Raw genomic sequence first — 21,345 nt, forward strand, 5'->3', positions numbered from 1 at the left:
TATTAATGTGTAAGTACTATACCCTAGCCCCTAGGCCTATTAAACCCTTGGGATAAACAAGACACGTGGGCAAACATCGAAACACGGCACATGAAAACACTAAATTCATGAGGCATACTCGCGGTCCATCATTAATTCCTCCAACGTTTTATGCATTACACAGACAATAAATTTCATTATGCACTTTCAGTTGGTGCATTATATGTAACCGTGCACCTTTTTCATAACTTTATTCGGTAAAAAAAATTAATTACAAAAATACGTGATTTATATATAAGTACTATACCCTAGCCCCTATGCTTATTAAACCATTGGGTAAACAAGTAACGTGTTCCAAACATCTAAACACGGCAAATCAAAAACACTAAATTCATGAGGCATACTCGCGGTCCATCATTAATTCCTCCAACGTATTATGCATTATACAGACAATAAATTTCATTATGCACTTTCAGTTGGTGCATTATATGTAACCGTGCACCTTTTTTCATAACTTTATTCGGTAACAAATTTTAATTACAAAAATACGTGATTTATATATGTAAGTACTATACCCTAGCCCCTATGCTTATTAAACCCTTAGGGTAAACAAGTAACGTGTTCCAAACATCTATACACGGCACATCAAAACCTAAATGAATGAAGCATACTCGCGGTCCATCATTAATTCCTCCAACGTATTATGCATTATACAGACAATACATTTCATTATGCACTTGCAGTTGGTGCATTTTATGTAACCGTGCACATATTTCATAACTTTATTCGGCAAAAAATTTTAATTACAAAAATACGTGATTTATATATGTAAGTACTATACCCTAGCCCCTATGCTTATTAAACCCTTAGGGTAAACAAGTAACGTGTTCCAAACATCTAAACACGACACATCAAAAACCTAAATGACTGAGGCATACTCGTGGTCCATCATTAATTCCTCCAACGTTTTATGCATTATACAGACAGTAGATATCATTATGCATACTCATTTGGTGCATTATATGTAACAGTGCACCTTTTTCTTAACTTTATTTGGTAAAAAAATTTAATTACAAAAATACGTGCTTTATATATGTAAGTACTATACCCTAGCCCCTATGCTTATTAAACCCTTGGGGTAAACAAGCAACGTGTTCCAAACATCTAAACATGGCACATCAAAAACCTTAATGAATGAGGCATACTCGAGGTCCTTCATTACGTCCTCCAACGTTTTATGCATTATACAGACAGAAGATATCATTATGCATACTCATTTCGTGCATTATATGTATCCGTTTTTAGACGTCGCTACTAAACCCAAGCCCATCAACTAATTAAACCCTTAGGATAAACAATAACCGTGTGCCAAATAACGAAACACGACGCATCTTATTCGTATGCATTGCGGTTCACATATTGAGCATTATATAGTCAATAATATTCATTACTAGTTAACATGTGGTGCATTATTCGTATCTTTTAAACTACAACCATATCCAGGCCGATATCTACACCCTTAATAATTCTCACATACACGCGATCCTCCATCACGGGACATGTTTAAACACAACCGATACATAAACAACGAGCGATTAATCAGACTAATCGGACTGATCTTTATTGTTATTAACACAATCGATACAAAAACAAACGAACGCGACACTTAATTACATTCTTCCATTTTTGAGAGAACAACGATCTCTACACCACCGGCAACAAACGATAGTACCAATGAGGAAACGAGAACGGAGATTCGATAATTGGAAAGAGTGGCTGATCGAAAAAATCAATTGAAGAGTGAAGAATGGAGTAATTCACGTCTGCAGCGAAAAAATCAATTGGAAGAAGGAGAAAAACCGTGAAGATCTTGAGAGGAGAAATCAATTGAAGAGTGAAGAATGGAGTAAACCGTGTCTGCAACAAAAAATCAATTGGGAGAAGGAAAATAAACGTAAAGATCTTGAGATGAGTAAATTAAGGAAGTTGCATAACCAACAGTTAATTCGATTTCCATTTAAGCCCTTTTCAGTTTTTTTACTAATTTATTTAAATGATTAAACCCACTAATTTAGGCCATAGGATATAGTAAATCAACGGTTAAGATGGAGAAGGAAAAAGGAGGAAATATAGGAAAAGGAAATGAATACATCCCTATATATATATATATATATATATATATATATATATAAGGATGTGATCATATGATAACCCCCAAATCACATAATAACTCTATAACCAAATATGAACCACACATATTTTCTAATCTTGTGGTTGAGATTCAAACTTAGATTTACTTCATAAAAAAGGCGCAGAGGGTAAATATGTCATTTCCCTCATTTAATTTCTGAATTTCACTTCATTCTTTCACTCTCTCTCAATTCGATTCTCTCCTCTTCTCAGCGATTTTGTTTCCATATTTCTCGCCTATTTTATTTCCATAGGCTCCAGATTTTCTTCCGATTTGGTTCATTATTCTATAATCTCCAGATTTTGTTTCCATATTTCTCGCATAATTGTGACCGGGAAGATGTTTTCAAATTTGCGTTCTTATTTTCATTGATTACCTGTTCAATTGCTGTCAGAATTTGCTTCGATGGAGTCTGTAGCAAATAACGAAGGTAACAATCATTATCTATTATTTAGCTTATTGATTGTGTTCATATTTAAATTTATTGATTGTTTTGCTTCATGTATTGAATTTGATTTTAGATTAATATTAGCTGTCGATTGGTTTATGTTTCTGATGTACTGAAATTCTTATTTAATTATATTATGTATTGCCGATTATGTGTTAAGATGATACTTTTGGCTTATAAATGTTAGGTTTATTGCATAAAATGATAGTTTTGCCGGATAAAATGATACTCTGAGTTGATAAAATGATACTTTTACTGATTTGTAGGTATGTACATTCCTGTTTGTGATGATGCTTTGAATCTAATGATTGGTATGAAATTCAATACATTAGTAGAAGCAGCTAATTTCTATGAACATTTCTATGAGGGAAGTATGGATCATCTGTCTTTGTTATGCGCTGGTCTTGATGATTTGGAAGAGCATATATTTGGAAATTGTGCAACACCTTCAGTCATTAAAAAGAAAAAGATGGTTGAGAATTTTTATGGAATGGCAGTACCTGATGTAATTGATGTACATCCTCCAGACGTTGTTAGTACCAAAGGATCAGCTAGTGACAAGGTATCAAAGAGGGAGAGTGCAATAAAGAAAACATATAAGCCTCTACGACGGTGTGGTAAATGTCATGAGATGGGTCGTCATGATTCAAGAAATTGTGGTAGAGTCAATGAGAAGACAGATTGAAGCCATTTGATATAAAATGACATTTTCAGCTGATAAAATGATACCTTTCAGATCATAAAATTATACTTTAGGTATTTTTGGTGTATAAAATGACATTTTTGTTTAATAAAATGATACATTGGGCTTATAAAATGACACTTTGACTGATAACATGATACTTTTTTGTTAACAAAATGTTACTTTCAGCGCATAAAATGATACTTTTGTTTATAAAATGATACATTGGTGATAAAATGACACTTTAACCTGATAAAATGATACTCTAAGCGGATAAAATGACAGTAACCTTATAAAATGATATATAAGCTGAAGAAATGGCATATAATCTGATAAAATGATACTTTAACCTGACAAAATGACATATAAACTGATAAAATGATACTTTAACCTGAAAACGTGATATATAAGCTGATAAAATGATACTCGCAGCAGATAATATGCCAATAACCTTATAAAATGATAAAATGATAAAATGATTCTCGCAGCAGATAAAATGATACTTCTGACCTATAAAATGACAAAATGATACTTGCAGCAGATAAAATGATACTTCTGACTAATAAAATGCTAATCTTGGGTGATTATATTCGAAACCACTATTACAAAACACTAGTATCAAGTCATACAAGTTACTATTACAAACACCAGCACTCTTTAGGAGATTTAAATTCTTTAATCATCTTTTCAACATCGATTTCCCATTTTTTGCTATCATTCTCAAACTTCTTTTGTATCATTGTAAATGTCTCAAAAGCCTTCTTGTTAGTATCTCCAATAAGCAATGCTTCAGTATATCTGGCACGGAGTTTTATGAAAGACTCTATCCCCTTCTTCGTTAAACCCGAATTCCAGTTACGAATAGCACCACCCATGTAAGTCTCCAAATGGCGCATCACATAAACTCCACAGTCAACTTTATTTGTATCGTTCTGCCATGGCATATTCATGTGTCTGATGTTGATATTTTTCTGAAATTTGATTCTATTCATAGGTAAAGATCCGATTGGGAACCCAAGAGTTATGTGAACATCTTCATCATCTAAAAACAGTGATTCCCCGCTGTTCAATTTAATTGATGAACTTTTAGGGATACAGTTGTAAATCAGATAATATGCCAATGCTCTTGGGAAACTTCTTATATTGAAGTTTAGGAATGCGCCAAACCCAATCTCTCGAACAACTCTTCTTTGATTATTGTTTAGAGATTCAAGCATGTCATCTTCTTATTTCTTATATTTTCTATTTGATCTACTAATGTTCTATCTTCATCATCATCATCATCATCATCATCATCATCATCACGAATGTTCTTTCCTAATAAACAAAAGATTTCAGTGTGTTAAACAGTTTATGTCATTATATAAAGCCATAGTATCATTTTATCCACTGAAACTATCATTTTATAATTTAAAACCATCATTTATCTACACAAATACCTTTTTATCTACCCAAAGTATCATTTCATAATCTGAAACCATCATTTTATCAAGTGCAACTATCATTTTACCTTCTGAAACTATCATTTTCTAAATTTCAATGAGTTCAAAAAAGCAGAGAGAGCATAACTTGTCACTTAAGTAGAACAAAACACTACTCACAAAATCAGCACTCAAATAAACTGCTTCGAATCTGCATTACTGCTGCACACAATTTTCTAAACCAAAACGTTTTACTAGTAGATCATGGCTTCTCAAGTGTAAACGGTAAGAAGGTTAGGATATGGAATAAGGTATGAATTGATGATACAAAACTAAGTATGAAGTAAATTCAAAGTAAATTCATCATGTTGTCATATGTAACTCTAAATCTACACTAAAAACTATAGAATCTAAAAAAAATGAGAATCTCTGGCAAAATGATAAAATCGAGCAAAAACAAAAGTGAAATAAGTAATAAACTTCATCCAACCTTTCTTCGATGATGCTTGAGCGTTTTCCTTCGACATATTCCAGAATTTGGATGATTTTTCCTTCGAAACTGAAGAAGCAAGGGTTTGAAATGCGATTCGGAGGGTTTGAGTGTGAGAAAAATTGAATGCGGCGTTTAATTCACGCTTTCTTCTTACCCGCCCAATTTTATAACGAAATGGCAATTTTGCCCTTAATATATCCGAAATATGATAGTTTTATTTGATAAAATGATAGTTTTGTTAGATTAAATCTAGACCACATATTTTTAAAATGTGTGGTGGAGATTTAGTTATAGGGTTATCACACAAATTAGTGTTATCATTATAATGCACCCATATATATATATATATATAGTAGTGATATAGGGCAAGTGCCCATTAACTACATAACTAGAGAACAAATCACAGCCACAAGATCAAGAAAATCAAGGGCTAGTATTAATACATGTAATTTTTGAATTTAAAGGAGAAATTAGTTCCCTCTATCACAAATTTATTTCACAATAACAAGGCGGGGGTATAATGGTCATTGCACATCCAACATTAGGTTACGTCATTGGCAAATTCAATTCATTTGAAAAAGAAACCGCGTTCTTCTCCTCTTCCTTCTTCTGCAATATTAAACTGCGATTCAACCTCGCGTCGCCATCGCCGTAGCCGTCGCTATCCAGTCGTCAACATCTAGTCCTTCGTCGAACAACATCAGCTCAAATGGCTCCTGATTTCTTCAACCAAACCTTCCACTCAACAAGATGGGAGCTTCTGCAGCTCATTTTTGTGGGCATCGCCGTTTCGTACAACTGTTCAGCAAGAAAAACGATATTGAGCCTCACAAAGACAACTACAAGATTGATAATGCATAGATATATTTGTCCAAGCTGCTGCAGGTTTCATCTGTTTTCGATGATGAATCCGAATCCGTGATCGAGGAGAACAAGTTTGAAGCATTGAACTCTCAGTATCATAGAGGCAAGGCAGTAGTTGTAGTTGAGGAGCAAAACGACGTCATTTCAATGTTGGTGACAAAGTCTTCTTGAAAGTATCCCCGTCGAGAGGAGTTGTGAGGTTTGGAGTGAAGGGCAAATTGAAACCACGTTTTGTAGGGCCGTACGAGATAATTGATGAAGTAGGTCCTGTAGCGTATCGACTGGCGTTACCTCTTAGTTTTGGGAATGTGCACAACGTGTTCCATGTGTCGCAGTTGCGCAAGTACGTGTTTGATCCCAAGCATGTGATTCATCAAGAAGAAGTTGTCTTGTCCCCCGACATGAGCTATGAGGAGGGACCCGAAGCAATACTAGATCGAAAGGTGCAAGAGTTACGAAACAAGTCAATAGCATCAGTGAAATTGTTGTGGAAACACCATGGTCCCGATGAAGCGACGTGGGAGTTAGAAGATAGGATGAATAAAAAGTATGCCGAATTGTTTATGTGAGACGACCAAATTTCGGGACGAAATTCTGTTAAGAGGGGAAGGATGTAGCACCCCGGAAATTTGTGAATTTTTTTTATTTTATTAATGAGGATGTTGATTAGGAAAATTCATTTGTGGAATTTGATTTCTATGTGATGGAGTTAATTATGCGAAATTAGTTGTTGTGAGTTATATGTAATAATGTGATTTATTTTCCAATGTGTGAATTAAATTAAATGGGATCATGCATTATTCTAGCCATTTTATTGGAATTTTCAGCCCTCTTATTTATTGAAAATAATATTTGCTCTATTGGATTTAATTAATTATTTTGGGATATTTATCCAAATTAAATCCAAACCAAATTATCCTTATGTTATTCTACATGATTTTCGATCCACCCCTTGTTTTTAAAGGAATTAATATTTTGTTTCTATTTTGTGGGATCCCTTCTATCCAAATAAATATCAAATTAATTCCTATGCCTAATTCATTGAGGATTTAAATATTTTTTTTTCTTTGATTACTCCCCATATTACACGCCCCCTCCCTCTCTTCCTACTTGGAGATTCTTGTATTGTCTTGTTACCTTATTTATGGGATACTCAATATCTTTTTACCTATTTTGTGAGTATATTTCTCTCCAAGTAGATACCAATCAATTTCTAGGCTAATTAAATAGCATAATTTTTTGAAATCTCCTTTCCTCACTACACGCCTATTTTGTTTTAAATTGGGGAATTTATTCATTGACCTCTATATTTTTTTCTCCCACAAATTTTAATTGTTTTATTTAAGTGTGGGATTAATCCTTGAAAATAAATAGAAAACCATAACCCTAACCCCCACATATACACGCCTGCTCCCTCTCTCCCTCTCCTCCCACACGCCTCCTTCTCCATCTCAAGTGCTCCAAATCCATCCTTCACAAACTCTTCATCCTTGCTGCGATTTGGAGTTGGAAACTCAGGATCCGTCGAAGGATCAAACCACTCGTCATTTCTATCGATTGTTTTTCAAGAGAAAGGTATAATTTAACCCACCTTTCTCATTCTTACCTTTTAAATCCATAATTCTTGAACCCCCTCATGCATATAGTTGAGTGGAGAATTGTAAATCTAAGAACTAAATGGTTGGGAAGGAAGGTTGCACAAGATAGTGTGTGTGCGTGTATATATGTGTGTGTGCGTGTATGTGTGTGTAAGTGTATGTGTGTGTAAGTGTGTGGATGTATCAATTGTGAATGTTACGTGTGATTAGGAAAGCACGATTGTAAATTCATATTTGGAAGCATGAATATGTATGTGTGGAAGTATGATAGACAAACTAGGGTTTGTGTGTGTTGTGTATGAAAACAGTTGTGTACGGGCAGTAGGTTCCGACGTCTGTTGGACCAATCAAACAATCTTATTTTGACACGAATTTTTAACTGGATGATGTTTTAGATGTCTTCTATGTTTTGTTAAAATTTCAGCTTCAATTGATGACGGATGAATTTTTAACGAATTTTAAAATTGAACTGCGCAGTCCTGCCAGAATCGTGTTTTGCTATGTAACAGTTCAGTGAGTTTCGACTTTGATTTGACCAATCAAAAGATGTGATTTTGGTGCGAAATTTAACGGGATAAACCCTTATGTGTCTTGTTGTGATTCAATACGCACAAGACTTTCACACACTCAGGTGAATCACACACACACTCACAGTTGTATGATAACTCACAATGCAGAAGAACACACACTCACACTTAGAGTATCGAAGATGGTAATCTTTGAGAGAAAAACTTGAAAACTCTTTATTGATTTTCACTACTCACTACGTACATGGTTTTGAGCTATTTAAAGCTCTACAATCAAGTAGCAACTGCTACTAACTAACTACAAGAAGAATCAAGAAAGCAAGAAGAATAACTGCTACATCTCGGCTAACTAACTGCTGCTCCAACGGCTAGTTTCTCTAGGCCGAACTTCCTTCTCGGTTCAAGACCGAACTGTTGCTTCTTCTTTCTCGGCTCAAGACGAACTCTATTCTTGACTCAAGACCGAACTTTCTTTTCGGCTCACAACCGAGCACTCTCTTCGGCTTACAACCGAGCTCCCTTCTCGGTTCACAAACCGAACTCCTTTCTCGGTACACAAACCGAACTCCTTTGCTTCTCGGCTCAAAGCCGAACTCAAAGCCGAGCTCAAAGCCGAGCTTCCTTCTTCTTCTCTTCTTCTTCCAACTGAAATGAGCACTCCATTATTACAATTCTCCACCTGAGGGCTCATCTCAGTTCTCGCACAAACATTGATCAACTTCTTGCAATGATCAAACTTGTCTCTACTTAGAGATTTAGTTAGCATATCTGCCGGATTGTGCAAGGTGTTAATCTTAACCACCTTCACCCTTCCCCTTTCAATCTCATCTCTAATAAAGTGCAACTTTATGTCTATATGCTTGCTCCTTTCATGGAAACCCGGATGTTTAGCCAAGCATATAGCTGAGCTGCTGTCACAATGAATCACCATTGTTTCTTGGTCAAAACCAAAATCAGAAATCACTCCCTGGATCCAAAAGCTCTCCTGTACAGCTGCAGTGAGAGCTATATACTCTGATTCTGTAGTTGAGAGAGCAACTACACTCTGCAGACCTGATTTCCAACTGATCACAGTTCCAAACATGGTGAACAAATAACCTGTTTGAGACTTTCTGGTGTCCAGATTTGCAGCATAGTCTGCATCACAATACCCCTGCACAACCTCCTCAGATCCACCTTCCCAGCCATTGAACACAATCCCCCAGTCCTTAGTTGACTTCATGTACCTCAATATCCATTTAAGAGCATTCCAATGCTCCTTCCCCGGGTCTGCCATGTATCTGCTAGTTACTGAGATAGCATGAGCAAGATCTGGTCTTGTACAAATCATAGTGTACATGATACTCCCAACAACACTAGCATAAGGGATAGCCTCCATCTCATCAGCCTCTTGCTTAGTTTTAGGAGCTTGTTCCTTTGATAATCTGAAACTCTGGGACAAGGGTGTTGAGGCAGGTTTAGCATTCTCCATTCTGAATCTCTGCATAACTTTGTCAATATAATCAGTTTGCAGCATCCACAGCTTCTTGCAGCCTCTATCTCTCTGAATATGTATGCCTAGGATCTTCCTTGACTCTCCTAGATCCTTCATTTCAAAGCTCGACTTCAGATCTTGTTTAACTTTCTGAATTTCTGTCATAGAAGGGCCTGCAAGTAGCATATCATCCACATAGAGTAATAGGTAGGCAATGGGAGTCCTGCCTGCCTTCTTGATGTAAATACAATCATCATATTCTGACTTGGAGAAGCCAATCTTCTTCATCTGTGCATCAAACTTCTTATTCCACTGTCTAGGACTTTGCTTAAGTCCATAAAGACTTTTCTGTAACAGGCACACCTTGCCTTCTTCTCCAGTCTTCACATAGCCCTCTGGCTGTTCCATAAAGATAGTCTCCTCTAGATCCCCATTGAGGAAGGCTGTCTTCACATCAAGCTGTTGTAGCTCCCAGTCTAGCTGGTTCACAACTGCCAACAAGATCCTAATCGAAGTGTGCTTAACAACTGGAGCAAATACTTCATTGAAATCAATTCCTTCTTGCTGTGTGAAGCCCCTAGCCACCAGCCTTGCCTTGAATCTGATTCTATCTTTATCAGTGGTCTCAATCTTTTTCTTAAACAACCACTTACAACTGATCAGCCTCCTTTCTTTTCCATCTGTAGTCAGTCTGGATTTATCCACCAAAATCCATGTTTTGTTCTTGAGTAAAGATTCCATTTCCTCATTCATGGCTTCAATCCACCTTTCTCTGTCTTTACTCTTCATGGCTTCTTTATATGTGAGAGGATCTGCAATATCAATGCTCTCAGCAGCACAAAGTGCATAGTAGACCACATCAGAAAACCTTTCAGGTGGTCTTGTATTTCTTCTGCCTCTATCTCTTGCTATCTGGTACTCTCTGGCAGAATCTGCTGTAGGCTCATCATTTTTTCTACCTCGAGCTAGAGCACCATCATCCTCTGGTTCAGACTCACTTTCTGAGTCAGAGGCTCCACCTGCTCCTTGGCAAAGTCCCACTGGCTCCACCTTGAGGAAATCACTCTCAACTTCATTGGAGTCCAGCTTCCTTTTTAAGTATGGCATCTGATCCTCCAAGAACACAACATCCCTACTCACCACCACCTTCTGCCTACCAGGCTCAATGCACCAGAGCCTATACCCCTTAACACCCCTCTGATACCCCAGCAATATGCATTTCAGAGCCCTAGCCTCAAGCTTACTTTGCCTAGCATGAGCATATGCTGCGCACCCAAACACCTTGTATTTTGAGTAGTCACTATGGGCTCCATACCACATGTAATCAGGAGTCTCAGACTTAAGGGCAGTAGATGGACACTTATTGATGAGATAGGCTGCTGTATACACAGCCTCTCCCCAAAATCTGTTGCTCAGACCAGAACTGAGTAACAAGCACCTTACTCTCTCTAGGATAGTCCTATTCATCCTCTCCACAACACCATTTTGCTGGGGGTTACCAGGAACAGTGCGGTGCCTCTTCATACCCTTCTCTTTGCAAAACAGATCAAACTCAGTAGACAAGAATTCCAAGCCATTGTCAGTTCTTAGGCATTTAACACTCCTTCCCTTCTCTAGCTCCACCTCTTTACACCATATCTTGAATTTTGTGAATGTCTCTGATTTTTCTTTCAGTATGTACACCCACAGTTTCCTAGTGTAGTCATCAATAATAGCAAGGTAGTATTTCCCACCACCAATTGAGCTTACAGGTGAAGGGCCCCAGAGATCACTATGTATGTAGTCTAATGGGGCTGTAGAAGAGTGAATACCTGTAGGATAGGGTGCCTTCTTTGCTTTTCCAAGTATACACTGCTCACAGGGGTCCATCTTGTTGAAATCTCCAGAGATCAGGCCCTTCTTGATGAGTTCTTTCAAGCTTCCTTCTGCTGGATGGCCCAATCTCTTGTGCCATAGCATCATGGAATCATCTGACACTGCATTGCTTTCTCCATCAACAGCCTTAGCCTTCAGATAATAGAGAATGTGCTCTCTGTCAGCCTCCATCATCACTGCATTCCCAGATTTCACAAGCATCTTTCCCTGACTCATCGATATGGTGAACCCTTTCTCCTCCAACATTCCCAATGAGATGAGATTTCTTTTCACTTCCGGAATATACCTCACCCCAGTTAGGATCTTTATAGAGCCATCTTGCAAACTTAGCTTCACTTTCCCTATCCCTTTGATCTGACACACATGGTTATTTCCAAGAACTACAGTCCCTGATGCTTCCTGAAGATCATGAAACCAAGATTTGTTGGGGCACATGTGGAAGCTGCACCCTGAGTCCATTATCCACCTGTGACTGATCCCATTATCACTGACATTCATGAGTTGAGCAGGGGGATCAGTACTCTCTACACAATCAGAAGTGTTGTGGCCCTCAGAGGCTAGTTTTCTCTTCCAGGCATGGCAGTCCTTCTTCAAGTGCCCTGGTTTCTTGCACCAAAAACATGCTCTGGTTTCCTTCTGAGCATCAGAACTTGAGGGTTTAGAGCCCTCAAACTTTTTCTTGAAGTTCTGTTTTTTGAACTTCTTCACATTCAAGGCCTCTGCAGCTTGAACATTGGAGCTTGCAGAGCCTCTGCTGGTAGTCTTCTGGAGTTCCTTAGCCATCAAGGCCGAGTAGACTTCTGCATAGGTGATAGGCTTATCTCTGCCATAGATAATTGCATCACTCAACTGGTCATACGAGCTAGGCAAGGCATTCAATGTAAGAATGGCCTTGTCTTCATCTGAAATTTTAACATCCACAGAGCCCAGATCATCAATGATCTTATTGAACTCCTCCAACTGCTCTATGATAGATTTTTCACCAGAAAAACTATAGGCATAGAGCCTCTTCTTGAGATACAGCCGGTTAGCCAAAGATTTTGCCAGGTAAACTTCATCTAACCTGTTCAAGATCTCCACCGCAGTCTTGGCTTCTTGAACTTCCCTCAAGACCTTATCTCCAAGGCACAGAATCACTGCAGAATGTGCCTTGAGCTGCATCTCCTCCATCTTTGCCTGAGCTTTATCATCAAGCATTGGAGCCTTTCCTTTCTCTTCAGTATTTGCAAGAACTGCGGCCAAGCCTTGTTGAATCAAGACCGCCTTCATCTTCATCTTCCACAGGCTATAATCATTCTTGCCTGTGAACTTTTCTGCATCAAGCCTTGCTGCCATCTATGAAACCGTTTGATCCTCTGCAAATCAGCTTCAATATCCCCTTCCCACAGACGGCGCCACTTGTTGTGATTCAATACGCACAAGACTTTCACACACTCAGGTGAATCACACACACACTCACAGTTGTATGATAACTCACAATGCAGAAGAACACACACTCACACTTAGAGTATCGAAGATGGTAATCTTTGAGAGAAAAACTTGAAAACTCTTTATTGATTTTCACTACTCACTACGTACATGGTTTTGAGCTATTTAAAGCTCTACAATCAAGTAGCAACTGCTACTAACTAACTACAAGAAGAATCAAGAAAGCAAGAAGAATAACTGCTACATCTCGGCTAACTAACTGCTGCTCCAACGGCTAGTTTCTCTAGGCCGAACTTCCTTCTCGGTTCAAGACCGAACTGTTGCTTCTTCTTTCTCGGCTCAAGACGAACTCTATTCTTGACTCAAGACCGAACTTTCTTTTCGGCTCACAACCGAGCACTCTCTTCGGCTTACAACCGAGCTCCCTTCTCGGTTCACAAACCGAACTCCTTTCTCGGTACACAAACCGAACTCCTTTGCTTCTCGGCTCAAAGCCGAACTCAAAGCCGAGCTCAAAGCCGAGCTTCCTTCTTCTTCTCTTCTTCTTCCAACTGAAATGAGCACTCCATTATTACATGTCTACTATGTGGTGACCAAATTTTAGCTTCAAATGATATCGGATAAAATTTTAATGATTTTTACAAAGGGACTGCGTTGTTCTGTCTGACTCATGTTTTGTTGTAATAGTCCTTGTTGACAAGTTTTGAATGAAGTGCATGATACATGTATGAGTAAGGATCTAATCCTATGAAGTGGTTATGTGTTGCACGTTGATGTATGCCAAAGTGATAGTTTCATTTCTTTATGATTGTGAACGATTATGATGGGCAATGTGAGAAAACGATAGAAGGAACGATAGGGCATGCATGATTAATGTGTTGGTGGAAAACTGATTGTGTTATGTGCTTATGGTGTTGACAAGGGTTATTGTGCGTACGTGAGTACGAAGAAGCAAGAGTCGTGATAAAGTTGTGAACTGTGAATTATAAGCAAGAGAGGTGGGCTTTCTTTTACTAAACTCTTTTACGCTTTCAAAAGTATGATTATGGTGTAATAAGGGTGGTTTAAAGTGTTATGTCATGCCATGTTTGTTTTGATGATGAGATTGTGCCTGATGCCTAGTTTGTGAGTACGCTCCATTAGGCTATAGGGCTATGTTAAACGAATTCAGGTCTGAGTAGGGCCGCAAACCATATCAGGCTAGTGTACACAGGTGGGATCGTGAGCCGTCCTTGCTAGTCGGCCGGTCTCGTGGGCGAATAGTGTGGCCACACTTTCGTCGCACTATGGTAAGATGATGTGATTGGTTGATTGCTGAGAAAGTGGGGAGATTGTTTTGACTGGTCAGTCTATGAAATTGTTTTGTGATACTCGTTGATATTTCTTTTCTAAATGTAAAACTCGAGTTCACTACGGTATGGATGATATAACTTTTATCAACTATTTTTGGCGTGTGTCCACTGAGTATATTAAGTACTCAGCCCTGCATGTGTTTTCCCTATGTGCAGGTTGAGTGGTGATGTTGCGGCGGATGTTGAGTCTAGCCTTAAGGATTTCCGGATGCGTCGTGTCTTCATACATGGGCGTCATCTTATGACTCTCTCTAGATACCTTATTTCCGCTGCCTTGTTTGGAATTGTTTTTCTAAAAGTCTTCCGTTTTACTCCATACTGCTTTTATGACATTAAATACCTTGAGACATTAATCTGCTGCTTAACTATTTAATAGGTTAAAATATTTCTTTTGAAGTTTAGTTGAGTCTCGTGTTAAATGTTGCCTTTTATTGTTTCCCCATTTATTCTTCGCTTCTTAGTTCCTCCCCTAGTTACGAGTTCCCCGTCTTCACGTGACCGCACTTACACACACACATACACGCACACACACCATCTTGTGCAACATTCCTTCCCAACCATTTAGTTCTTAGATTTACAATTCTCCACTCAACTATATGCATGAGGGGGTTTAAGAATTACGGATTTAAACGGTAAGAATGAGAAAGGTGGGTCAAATTATACCTTTCTCTTGAAAAACAATCGGTAGAAATGATGAGTGGTTTGATCCTTCGACGGATCCTGAGTTTCCAACTCCAAATCGCAGCAAGGATGAAGAGTTTGTGAATGATGGATTTGGAGCACTTGAGAGGGAGAAGGAGGCGTGTGGGAGGAGAGGGAGGAGGCGTGTGTATGTGGGGGTTAGGGTTAGGGTTTTCTATTTATATTCAAGGATTAATCTCACACTTAAATAAAACAATTAAAATTTGTGGGAGAAAAAAATATAGAGGTTAATGAATAAATTCTCCAATTTAAAACAAAATAGGCGTGTAGTGAGGAAATGAGATTTCAAAAATTATGCTATTTAATTAGCTTAGAAATTGATTGGTATCTACTTGGAGATAAATATACTCACAAAATAAGTAAAAAGATATTGAGTATCTCATAAATAAGGTAACAAGACAATTCAAGAATCTCCAAGTAGGAAGGGAGGGAGGGGGCGTGTAATATGGGGAGTAATCAAAGAAAAAATATTTAAATCCTCAATGAATTAGGCATAGGAATTAATTTGATATTTATTTGGATAGAAGGGATCCCACAAAATAGGAACAAAATATTAATCCTTTAAAAACAAGGGGTGGATCGAAAATCATGTAGAATAACATAAGGACAATTTGGTTTGGATTTACTTTGGATAAATATCCCAAAACAATTAATTAAATCCAAGAGAGAAAATATTATTTTCAATAAATAGGAGGGCCGAAAATTCCAATAAAATGGCTAGAATAATTATGCATGATCCCATTTAATTTAATTCACACATTGGAAAATAAATCACATTATTCCACATAACTCACAACAACTGTTTTCGCGTAATTAACTCAATCACATAGAAATTAAATTTCATAATTGAAATTCCCAATCAACATCCTCATTAATAAAATAAAATAAGTCACGAATTTTCGGGGTGCTACAATCCAGCTTAGGTGACCTTATATCTTCTTCTGTACAGGTTTTGCATGCCGCGAATGGGAACAAAAATGCCCATAAGGCACTTGTTACTGCAGAATACAACAGTGTGAAGGTTGAACTGGCAAAGAATTTTGAGATGGGTGTGTCAAACAAGACCCCTCAAGATGAATCCTATTGGAAAGGTATGATATATAGTATAAAAAAGAACCCTACTGATCAAGCTGAACCTAGCTCACTGAGTTTCATTTTGTTGGTAAAGGTTCCTGTGCTTGAAACACCTGATGGTCCGATATTTGAAAGCAATGCTATTGCACGCTATGGTACTTGCACTCTTGTTTGTGTTATTAGCTTTAATTGTGGATTTCTGGTCTATGCTGACTTGTTTCTTGCATGTTTACAGTGGCTCGATCGAAGCCTGATACCCCCTTATATGGCTCTTCGTTGATTGATTACGTAAGTGATTGTTTTTTTGTTGTAGAGTAGAGTTCGAAAAGTATATATAATTGGTTTGCACAAATGCGTTCATTTTATAATTGAAGTTGGGGATCTGATTACTATATTTGTGAATGGATTGATTTTTCTGCTACTGAAATTGATTCTAATCTAGGGCGTTGGTTGTTCCCCCGACTTGGTTACGGTCTCTTTGTGCATTTCTCCACCACGAAAAAGTTTTTCATTTGGATGAATTATGATGGATGATTGACATAATTGTTTCCCCTGTTGTGCACAGGCTGAGGAGGTTGCAGTTCCCATGTTGAAGAGAGCTCTTGAAGCACTGAACATTCATCTTGCCTCCAATACATACTTGGTTGGACATGGAGTGACACTTGCTGATATTGTCATGATATGTAATCTCAGTGTCGGATTTAAGGCAATCATGACTAAGAGCTTTACATCACAATTCCCACACGTGGAAAGATACTTCTGGACCTTGGTTAATCTATTCCCACAGATGCATAAAAAAAACCCACTCAGCCAAAAGAGCCTGCAAAGCCCAAGCCAAAGGAGGTTAAGAAAGAGGTTTCCATTAAAGGTAATAACTCTAACCATCCAAGCATATGTTTACTTTGCTTGCTGTGCTTAACTAGTCTTTGCTGATTTGTAATTGTAAAGTATGTCAACTGAAGAAGATAATGCTATGGTTCCCTAATTGTGTCTTCCCGATTTCTAGACTCTCTTTGACTTTATTCTGCAAAATAGTACGTTATTGAAACAGGATTTGATCCGGATATTTCATCAACATACCCTTGTTATTACTCAATTATCTTTGTCAAAATGGCATTATGATTGTGAGTTGATAAGCATTACTGGGCCATTTATTTCTATTATAATCCATGTCTAATATTATGTGAGGATTCATTAATCGTTATTCTAGAAAGAGAGAAAGAGAAGCGTAGGACTGTAGTAACTGTTGGCATGCGATATATGATGTTGGAATAAATGATGCCGCCATAGCCACCTCTATCATTATCTCAACTGCACCCTCCCAACTTATTGACCTCCCTCCGTCCTCCATTAATTGTCACTCTTTTCTATTTCGGTCCGTCCCTCAATGATTGTCACAGTTCATTTTTACCATAAATGGTAAGTAGGTCTCACATTCCACTAACTCACTTCACTAACAATTTATTATAAAATCAATATAAAAAAGTGGGTCTCACATTTCACTAACTTTTTCAACCAACTTTTCTTTACATTTTTTTAAACTCGTGCTCGGTCAAAGAGTGACAATTAATCGGGGATGGAGGGAGTACTCATTTGTGGTGTTCGGTTTTCTAGAAAAAAATAGTACAAGATATTATTTAGGATTGAGTTGTGAGATTAATTTAGTTGGAGAGATTGACTATAACTAATTATCATATTATTATCCATCTAGGATTAAGTTGTGAGATTTAATTTCATGAGCTAGCTACAGTTTATATTTAATCTCAAGTTACAATCTATCAAACCGAAGGGAGTACATTAAGTTGATCTCCCCTTTCTTGACGTGTGACAACTCACGTATGCATATTCCAACATGATGATTTGTTCTATAGTACCATAATATAATCTCTTGTTGTATATTTATCTGAGGGTACCTAAGCTTTTGATACATTTGAAATTGCCAAATAGTTAATGAACTCATTTACTCATCCCTTACCACTTCCTTCCTGCGCCACCTTCAATAACCAGATTTTGTAAGTACAAATTTTCATCTTGTTCTAGTCTTGTAACGTGATTTCTTCTTTGTGTCAGCTCTTGTTGTTTTGTTTAGATCTGAAATCAAGTCTGTAAGCGCAGGAATATTGTTGAATGAATCATTGGTTAAATTCCAACTCAACAAATGTTGCACATCAGTAGCAAAAGTTACAGAAGATGAAAGATTGGAGTTCAGAGGAGTATGTTTCCTCAATACAAAGACTTGAAATTACAGAAATTCGGAAACAATCAAGTTAGAATCTTGACCTAGAGTGCAGCCAGTTGCTGTATGTTAATGGGATAAGCAAAAGATTTAGACTTTGAACTATAAGCATTCTTTGCAAGCAAAATGTTGGCAGCTTCAGTTGGATGAAACGCGTCCCAGAATATGTATTTCTGTCTGTTATCACATGGAGTTTGGAGGGGAAGACAAGTTATCTGGCCATTGTTCTTTCCTACTCCACAGCATCCTTTGTCCACCACATCAAATCCTACACTCCCACATTGTAATCATATCAAAATCTGATGCTGGTCTCGTATTGCACCTATGAATGCAGAAAGTGTACCATACCGTATGTTCTGGCCTTCTGGACAAGGTCTTGGCTGCTGAAATATGAATCAAGGTAGACGAATCTCGACCCTGGCAGCTGACCTCTGTTGGCTTGATCCACCAGCTGTTTGAGACCACTGTTGAAAAGGATGATTGCATTGTTGATCTCTTCGTTGCACCTGCTTCCACTTCCATTGTAACGCGCCAGCTGATAGGGTATGCACCCTATCTGTCCAACTCCAGTCACAATAACTTTCCGTGCTCCCAAGTTGTAGAGCGCCTGCACACAAATATGGGCACGAACATGATCAAACGAACGACAAAGACTATCAAGAAAATGGTGTGATGAAAAAAAAAATTACTGTCAATTGTCTGGCATAATCCTGGAGGAGGGATTCAGCATAAGCCTTTGGTGTATAGCGGGAGCTGGTTGAGTAGTAATCGCGCATGAAGTAGTTGTTGAGGTAGTCGTTGCTTCCCAATCCGCAGTAGAAGATGGCCTTGCTGAGATAGGCGGCCAGCGCGTTCCCATTTCCTCTGAAGAATCGCCTTAGCTGCTGCACTGTTCTACCAAAGTTATCTACCTGCTGGTTCATTGAGACGTGGGCTCCCTGAAAAAGAAGGATTCTTGGATTTATGTTATCTACTTCACAAACAAAATGTAAAGCTATGAACAACGCTACACATACCAGATTATTTCCAGTTTCATCTCTGATCCCAGAAGCTCCAGATGCATAGTTTGCACCCTGAAGCAGTGCTCGGCCACGAATTGCAGCAAAGGGAGGAATATAGTTGGGGAAGCCCAACAATTTAGCTGGAAGATAGAAACAAAATCAGTTGATGTTTAACAAGAGTAAGGACTAGTAGTTGAGGAAAAGCATGTCGTGCACCTAAAACATCGACAAAAGTGAGGCCGTTGGTGAAACGGCCAGTGGTGCCCTGAGGAAAGTCGAGGCCGTAAGGCATGTAATTAGCCCTGGCAAGAGTGAGGATTCCGTTGTTGTTGCCATTGTCAACTAAAGAATCTCCAAATATGAAAAAGGCAGGAACTTGGCTATTAGGCTGTGAAAATGCTGCTCTTGCTGACAAGCACAAGAAAGCTAAAACAGCCCACATTATGGAAATTCCAAACTAAAACAAGAGTTGATTTTGAATACCAATGTAATGCATGTGTTTTTATAGTGTGTTTAAAGAAACAACCCGTGAGAGGAAAAGTGAAGCATTTAAGGTGACACAGCGGTGAGAAGAGGTGATATCTCGTGATACTATTGCCATAACTGAATAATAATTGCAACCAAATTGATCATGTCTTAAATGGAAAGAATCAAAACTATAGCTCCATCCATCACCATTAAATCCCCTAGGATCAGTTGGCAGCTTCTTGTGAGTGAATGTAAATCAAACCATCAACGGTAAGCTATAAATGGTTGTAATAGCGAGAACGTAAAAATCGATTGCACTAATGATAGAACGGTTCTCACTATAACTATCTCGAATTTAAGAACAATTGCATTGCACATATAGAGTGAGATTATATATAGTGTTTCTCATGGTAGAAAAGTTTTTACAATAACCAATAAAACAAAATCAAATTCAAGATCATAGAAGCAACTGAAAACTGAGAAAGCTTTTATTAGATAAAATCATCCAATGTGATGATTTATCTGAAACTAGGAAAAGGATGATATAACTTTAGCAATCAAACTAGGGACAAAATGGGGTTCCTACACTGGTCTTTTTATGACTTGGGATATTGAAATGCCTCATCAGCTCTTTCTCCTCCACCATATAACCCTTGCACAGAAAAGACAGAGAAAATGTATCCTCCACCGGCCTATTAATGTCATGCACAAACACATCAGTGTCACCGTCTAATCTGTTCCTGGCCAACAATCCAGCCATGTAGATGGCGCTCATCCTCCCGGGCGTGTAGTCGTTGTATCCTGTGGGTGCATCCACCATGATCAGATCCCACTGTGTCTCATAGACAAAACTAGGCAATCCCTTTAGAGCAAGCTGGCATTTGGAGTGTCTTGGATCACACACTTGTTGGCATTGCTCTTGCATCCCAATCTGGTGGAGCTGTTTAGCTTGACTCCTCTTGGTGTCATACACAACATGGTAGGATTCAAGAGACGGGTGCTCTACCGTGACGTTTATGATCCAGTTCTTGCTTTCCTCGAGGAAGACAGTGCGGCCGCCATGGTTGAGAGAGGTCCACAGTAGGCTGTCATACCCTAATCCGAAGACTAGGAAGTTGCAGGGTGATTTTCTTTGGAGGACTTGGAGGGAGACTGAGACTTCTAGAACACTTTGTTGTGGGGTGGTTCTTGAGAGTGCATAGTGGACTAATGTATTTGATACTGAAGATGGGATTTTGGTGCATTTGTTTGATAAATATGAAGTGAGTGAATCGGAGGAATATGGGAATGTTGGTCTCTTTATCAGTAAGAAGAGAGAGAGGAGGAAAAAGCAGCTCAAGATTAGCTTCCCATTCATGGCCTCTGGCTGCTTGCCTTGCATTGTGTTTTTGTGTGTTGCAGAATCTTCACACTCTCTCTCGATTCTGAGTTTGTGTATTTCTTGAAATTTAACTTAATAGTTGAAGCAAAGAAGGGGTTAGTTAGTGCTGATTTGATTAGAGAATTATCTTGCATTGATGGTTTACCCTCTT

The 21,345-nt window shown here is 38.2% G+C and overlaps 2 protein-coding genes and 1 pseudogene across 2 annotated transcripts; 1 reads left to right on the forward strand and 2 right to left on the reverse strand.

Moving 5' to 3' along the window:
• Window positions 1-2,991: 2,991 nt before the first annotated feature.
• On the forward strand, window positions 2,992-17,230 carry LOC121809154 (annotated as a pseudogene).
• A 996-nt stretch (window positions 17,231-18,226) lies between these two features.
• Window positions 18,227-19,801, reverse strand: LOC121808078 (GDSL esterase/lipase At1g33811-like). The gene is made up of 5 exons (XM_042208416.1): window positions 19,562-19,801; window positions 19,361-19,485; window positions 19,034-19,282; window positions 18,693-18,951; window positions 18,227-18,612 (listed from the first exon to the last, which is right to left on the reverse strand). Exons 1-5 carry the CDS (start codon window positions 19,785-19,787, stop codon window positions 18,389-18,391), a joined length of 1,083 nt encoding a protein of 360 aa, XP_042064350.1. The 5' UTR covers window positions 19,788-19,801; the 3' UTR covers window positions 18,227-18,388.
• Window positions 19,802-20,375: 574 nt separating this feature from the next.
• Window positions 20,376-21,194, reverse strand: LOC121808079 (glucuronoxylan 4-O-methyltransferase 2-like). Its single transcript, XM_042208417.1, has one exon. It carries the CDS (start codon window positions 21,192-21,194, stop codon window positions 20,376-20,378), a length of 819 nt encoding a protein of 272 aa, XP_042064351.1.
• Window positions 21,195-21,345: the final 151 nt, after the last annotated feature.

Source organism: Salvia splendens, chromosome 6 (assembly GCF_004379255.2).
Source record: "Salvia splendens isolate huo1 chromosome 6, SspV2, whole genome shotgun sequence".
NCBI lineage: Eukaryota > Viridiplantae > Streptophyta > Magnoliopsida > Lamiales > Lamiaceae > Salvia > Salvia splendens.

Bases quoted from the DNA above. Each gene is read 5' to 3' on its own strand.
- LOC121808079 (XM_042208417.1), bottom strand. From the start codon at position 21,194: ATGCAAGGCAAGCAGCCAGAGGCCATGAATGGGAAGCTAATCTTGAGC.
- LOC121808078 (XM_042208416.1), bottom strand. From the start codon at position 19,787: ATGTGGGCTGTTTTAGCTTTCTTGTGCTTGTCAGCAAGAGCAGCATTT. The intron at 19,283-19,360 runs GTATGTGTAGCG...CTTCTTTTTCAG, and splicing joins ATGAAACTGGAAATAATCTG to GGAGCCCACGTCTCAATGAA. The intron at 18,613-18,692 runs GTATGGTACACT...GTGGGAGTGTAG, and splicing joins CCAGAAGGCCAGAACATACG to GATTTGATGTGGTGGACAAA.